Source organism: Macrobrachium rosenbergii, chromosome 7 (genome assembly GCF_040412425.1).
Source record: "Macrobrachium rosenbergii isolate ZJJX-2024 chromosome 7, ASM4041242v1, whole genome shotgun sequence".
Taxonomy (NCBI): domain Eukaryota; kingdom Metazoa; phylum Arthropoda; class Malacostraca; order Decapoda; family Palaemonidae; genus Macrobrachium; species Macrobrachium rosenbergii.
This window is the reverse complement of record NC_089747.1, coordinates 38,996,119-39,002,565: the sequence shown is the minus strand read 5'-3', so window position 1 is coordinate 39,002,565 and position 6,447 is coordinate 38,996,119. Positions and strand designations below refer to the sequence as shown.

Sequence of the window (6,447 nt, the reverse complement as noted above, 5' to 3'; positions counted from 1 at the left end):
GTTCCCGGTCTCTTTCGTTTGTTGTGGGAACCGGGAAAATTCCCGGCCTCTTTTGCTTGTTGTGGGAACCGGGAAAATTCCCGGCCTCTTTCGTTGTTGTGGGAACCGGGAAAATTCCCGGCCTCTTTCGTTTGTTGTGGGAACCGGGAAAATTCCTGCCTCTTTTTCTTGGCCTTCTTTCGTTTGTTGTGGGAACCGGGAAAATTCCCGGTCTCTTTCGTTTGTTGTGGGAACCGGGAAAATTCCCTGCCTCTTTTTCTTGTTGACAGAACCGGGAAAATTCCCGGCCTCTTTCGCTTGTTGCCAGAACCAGGAAAATTCCCGGCCTTCTTTCGCTTGTTGTGGGAACCGGGAAAATTCCCGGTTTCTTTCTCTTGTTGCCGGAACCAGGAAAATTCCCGGCCTCTTTCGCTTGTTGTCAGAACCGGGAAAATTCCCGGCCTCTTCCTGAGGGAAATCACCCAAGACATTATCAGATACGGAGAAGAATAATGAGGTGCTATTTTGAGCGATGTTCTCAGATTCAGACTTCCTATGTCATGTGAGAAGACTTGTTACTGATGATGGAGTTAATTTTTCTGTGCTATAGAGCTCGCAGTACTTTACTTTAGTTTTTGTTTAATTAGGTCTTTACTCCTAAAGTAGGTGTTAGGCTTTATAAAGCTCTCTAAGAATAATGAAGTGCAATTTTGAACGATTTTCTCAGAACAAGACTATTTTTGTGATATTAGGATGTTTAGTGATGATAGGGTTCATCTACCTTTGCTGTAGAGCTCAAAGTACTTTACCATAGATTTTGATGAATTTGATCTCTATTCCTAAAGAAGGTATCAGGTTCTTTAGAGATTCAGATCTCTAAATAGAGCAAGGATATCCGTTTAAAGCACATTCATCGCTGTTTTGGTTTTAGTTTTCTGTAAAAAAACTATTGTGCCGATTTTGTCTGTCCGTCCGCACTTTTTCTGTCCAGTTTTTCTGTCCGCCCTCAGATCTTAAAAACTACCGAGGTTAGAGGGCTGCAAATTGGTATGTTGATCATCCACCCTCCAATCATCAAATATACCAAATTGCAGCTTTCTAGCCTCAGTAATTTTTATTTTATTTAAGGTTAAAGTTAGCCGTAACCCTGCTTCTGGCAACGACATAGGCCAGGCCACCACCATGTCATGGTTAAAGTTTCATGGGCCACGGCTCATACAGCATTGTACTGAGACCACCGAAAGGTAGATCTGTTTTCGGTGGCCTTGATTATACGCTGTAACGGCTGTACAGAAAATTTGGTTTCTTCGGCGCATTTTTTACTTGTTTATATTGAAGTGGATTTTGAAAAATCCATGCTAACATTATTACATTTAAACAAACTCACCCGTAGTTGAAAGTGAATGCGTGAATGCTTATCAAAGATTATTTATTTTAGGAATAAATTTTCCATGTGGATATACCTAAAACTTTTTTCTCGGTATATTAGAATAGTTTTTGAAAACGAACATCCTCAGGTGAATGAAAAGCAAACTGTTTGTATATATATATATATATCATTAGATTATACTTGTCATCATTGATAATTGTATATTACAGTTGCTTTGATACCATTTACCATCACAGTCGAATCTCCGCCGAGAATTATTATTGTTTACTATGAAAAAAAAAAATTAGGTTCGGAATAATCTGAACAACTAAACACCAATTCAGTTATTATAACACTGTTGTCTGTAATGAATCACTGGACGCCCATTAAGCTATTATTACACTTTTGTTTATAATGGAGGATCATAATTACATGTAATGATAGTGCAATTACTGCTTTATTTGTAATTTCATTTTGGTGATCATAGTAACTGGACTAGTAAATGCATTATTGCTTCAGAAAGCTTGTTTTGGCTTCAAAGTTCAACATCCACATAAATGCAATGGTGTATTATTAGTTTGTAGCATATATATATATATATATATATATATATATATATATATATATATATATATATATATATATATAATATATATATTATCATAAAAATAATAACTATAACAACAAATAAATAAAGTCCATACCTTTATCCTTGACTTGTAAAACAAAATCTTTTTTTCTTAAAAATCACACAACTGAATGCTTTCTAGAGCCTGCTCATCTTGCATCTTCCAAGCATTCAACTGTGGATTCATTTTCTCAACAAAGTATTCATAATATGAATCATTTTTTGCCATACTGATGATAATAACAGTAATGTTCATCACAAGTATATTAGAATAAGTCATCACATCTTAGGCAACCTTGCAGGAGATCAGTCCTGATTGTAATTCCATCGACACTGTTGAGAAAATTCTCCCTCTCCCCTTCCCTGTACAACAAAGTGATTTACAGTAATGTTCATCACAAGTACCGTATATTAGAATAAGTCTTCACATATCAGGCAACCTTATAGGACACTAGTCTTGATTATAACTCCATTGACACTGTTGAGAAAATTCTCCCATTCCCTTTCCCTGTGCTGCGATTTTTATTGGCTAAACCTGACTACTCCCGTATTCGCGACAGATCCAGATCACTAGGCCGCGAGCAGTCCGAGAAAGGACTGATCGAATTCAGCAGGTCTCTGTCGTTCGTCTCGAGGTCTTCTAAATCCGAGTCGTTGCAGAGATCACTGGTTCCTCTGCCCTTCTTTCTGCTCCTTCTTCTTCTTTCTTTCTTGGCTGGGGCTGCTGCTGCTTTTGGCTGATACTTCGAACTCCTACTGTCACTGGATGTTGAAGGTTGTTTCTGCTGGTGCACTGAACTCGTGAGATCGTGAGATGGTTTTCCAGAGGCACTTGGCTTATGTACTGATGTTGGAACAGGCTTAATGGCTGCCTGGTTTAATTCAACGGGGCATCTAGCCAATGGGTTTCTCGTCTCCATCGTGTTTCTGATTTGTCGAGCAAATGGAGCTTCTCTAGTGGATGCCCCAGTTACTTTACTAGCCTTCTGATCACCAAAATGACCTCTAGCAGCTTTTAATCGGCCGTAATTGAATGGTGACCTTCCTCCTCTCAACTTCTTCTTGTTTATGTCGATGTAATTCCAGATCTCGAAGGAGTTCGCGGCGTGGATGATCCTGTTCGTTCTGATGTAGTGGCTGTCCGAGTTGCCCACATCAGAAGTTAGGTCTTTGCCGTGCTTGGCTAACTTCATGAGGAACTGCTTGTTCGAGTTGTTGACCTCGTTCCGGGTCATAGTTGTACACAGACGCTTTGTGAATGGTAAAAGGTTCAGGTTAGAATACTTTGCGATGTAAGAATTCTCGGTTTTGTTTTGGGGTGAAGCCGAGTCTGGCGATGGGTACCCGAAGCTCGCTTTCGAAGGTATAGGCCTACGTGTGGTGTAATCTCCAGCACCCTTGACATTACCTACTGACTTGACCAATATGGCATTGTTCAGAGGCTCAGCTTTTGATGACTTAAAATCTCTTTTGTATATTGAAAGGTCGTGGTCGTCTTTTTTGGCAACTGGAAAGCTCGAATTTTCTCTCAGGTTGCCACCTATTGCGACAGGACTTTTGTAAGTACTAGAGCTCTGTTGCCAAGAATGGTTTGCAGTGGCTACAGGAATAATGTAACTGCTAGCAGTCTGTTGCCATGGCTGGTTGCTACTGGGTGCAGAATGCATGTAAGTACTTGCAGTCTGTTGCCATGGATGGTTGTTGCTGGGTGCAGAATGCATGTAAGTACTTGTGGCCTGTTGCCATGACTGGTTGTTAAAGACTGCAGAATTGGTATATGAACTAGAACTGTGTTGTCTTGCCATATCTCCTCTGGGTACAAAATTCGTGTAAGAATTCTGTTCTTTGTTATGAGTACTCAACTGGCTGTACTTATTGCTTACAGTGCAGTCCACTTCGGGTTTGCTATAATCGATCCTTGTTTCACTTGGTGCGTGTGTTAAGGGACCTGAAAATCCATTGCGTTCATTGTAGTCAAGGGCATTTGACTGACCTAATTTACTGACATTTTGCACTGGTTCCTTTGAGCTCTCCTCCAGGTACTTACATTTAGTGACTACGTTTCTCTGAGAAGTATGTTGCTCCATAGTTTCATTTCCCATGCTTCTTTCAGTTGTAGGGCTGTTCTCAGAATTAATCATTTGCTTGATATATTCACACGAATGTGCTTGAATCTTCGCTGTGCCGTTCATATATGAACACTGACTTTTGTTTACTGGGGATGAATTTGAAGATAATGATTCTGCTCTTTCTTCACTGGATACTTTTCCATTCAGTCCTTTGTCATCCGCAGATGAATTCTGGCTTGAATTACTCTTATGTAAGTACTCACAAACTGTATCCCCTTTATTGCCTTGGTGGTGAGGGGACCCTTTGCTCCTGTGCAGGAAATGACAAGATACTTTAGGAGTAGGATCAGTTTTCTTTGGTGTTCCTTCGTTTCTGGAAGTTTCTGATGTATTTCTACTCTGATCATTGGTTCCTGGATTATCGTCACTTTCAACTCTTTGGTTTGGTTCTAATTTGTTTCTAGTTTCAGTCTTGTTGGTATCTCCTGGTGCCTTTCCAACCTCAGTACGGCTACTTGGTCCTGCTGTGCCTCCTTTTTTAAGATCAACTTGTGTTTTTGAGCCTGTAAGAGGTCTGAACTCAGTGGGAGTTCTTTTGTTGTCCCCTGCATACACATCTCTAATATCCTGGGGCACTCTTTGTTCCCTCTGACTGTTTTCTTGATCTGGGGTAGACCTATTACCGTTCCTCTCATTTGAGAGAGATTTTTTTTCCTGCGCCGTGTTGCTGTCTGCTCTATTCTTACTCACGAAAGACAACGGCGGCTTCTCTGGCTCGTTTTTCTTAGAGGCTTCGTTGAGTTTTTCCAGACCTCTTTTGGCAGCTTCCAGGAAATAGCAAGAATGCTTGCCAGAATCCAGGGCACTACAGGAGTGAATCTGGTGTTGTTGCGATGGAAAATCTTTGCCTTTTCCATCTGTATCATTTTTAGTTGCATTCTCAACCGTTCCAGTTTTGACAGTCGATGATTCTTCCTTTGCACTGGTGGATTCTGGTTTTCCGGCAGATTCTTCTATGCTTCCACGTGATAGGGTCTCTTCCTTAACAGGCAGTGTATCTTTCCCATTTATCGATTCGCCTCTTTTCACTGACGGGCTGTCTTTTGTGGCCAGCGGTACAGTTTTTTCAGCTAAAGGCCTGGCATTTCCAGCTGACGATTCGCTCATTCCAGGCTTTTCTTGACTCCCGCGTGTCTGCTCAACGGGTGTATCCAGACTCCTTGGCTTAGTTTCAGAGGGCAGATCTTTGCCAGACGATTTGTCCAGAGATTCTAAGATGCTGTGAACTTTGGCAAGGTATGGGCAGTTGTGATGAGAATGGACAGCCCCCGCAGAAGACTCTGCTCCTTCTTCGTGTTCAACAGACATGAATTTGCAGTGATGACTGTTAGCAGCTTCTTCTGTTTTTTCTGTTCTGGCCTCGCCAGAACTCTGTGGCGTCTCTTGCTTCTCCACAGAAGCCAGTTTCAGAAAATGGCAGTTGTGCTGTCCCGTCGCTTTTGATGACTCGGCACTATTTTTGGGGCCTTCGTTTTTATCTTTGTCACTGGACCCTTGAACTCTGGCTAGGTATTCGCAAATATGTCTCTGGGTGGCAGGAAGGGGTTTGTGGTCTTGCATAATCGAGGTGGTTTTGGCAACAGTCACTTGAAATGGTTTTAATGTAGTTGTACTTAGATTAGTAATTTCTGAAATGTCTGTTCACTGATTGTTTTATCATGAGAACATCACTGCTAGTATGATGTGCCTCATAAACCCATACAAAATCATTTCTTTAGTTTCCAAACATAGTCTGTTGCTACATATCCCTAAATTAAGTCGTGATAGCTACAAAAATACATACATACATAACTCGTGATAACTACAAAAATATATACTTACAAGTTCTGCAATTACATTATTTACATCAAAGAACTGAAAAAACTTATTCACCAAAGACCATTAACTGTTTACATTTATCAGTCTATATGTGCTTAAATCATGTTAATGAACTGAATAGAAAATGACTCTAATAATAGCTATTGAGTAATAGAAAGTAAAGGTTTTAGATTTCTGAAGGATTCAAGAATAACTATAATTGTTGCTACCAGTTCCCAGACAACATTGCTTGCTAACATAGAATACCTTTATATAACTAGGATGATAAAGAAGGGTTTACGTTATACAATCTAAGCTGTCTGTCTATCTGCAATGCCTAAAAATTATTACTACAAGAAACAGTTGATTTCCTTACCAATATACAGGCTTATTCACAGGCCAGATTTTCGTCTGACAAAATGACTTCAAAAAATGCCACAAAAAAAAGTTACAGGCCAAATTTTCGTCAGACAAAGTTCACTTCAAAAATACCACAAAAATCAGTTATTATAATTCTGAAACTGTTTTTTTTTAGATCAAAAGTT

General features: G+C 40.1%; 1 protein-coding gene across 1 annotated transcript; it reads right to left on the bottom strand.

Moving 5' to 3' along the window:
* Positions 1-2,515: 2,515 nt before the first annotated feature.
* On the bottom strand, positions 2,516-5,665 carry LOC136840404 (uncharacterized). Its single transcript, XM_067107084.1, has one exon. The coding sequence runs from the start codon at positions 5,663-5,665 to the stop codon at positions 2,516-2,518; it is 3,150 nt and encodes a 1,049-aa protein (XP_066963185.1).
* Between the last annotated feature and the right edge of the window lie 782 nt (positions 5,666-6,447).

Excerpts from the sequence above, each read along its gene's own strand:
- LOC136840404 (XM_067107084.1), bottom strand. The coding sequence starts at position 5,665 with ATGCAAGACCACAAACCCCTTCCTGCCACCCAGAGACATATTTGCGAA.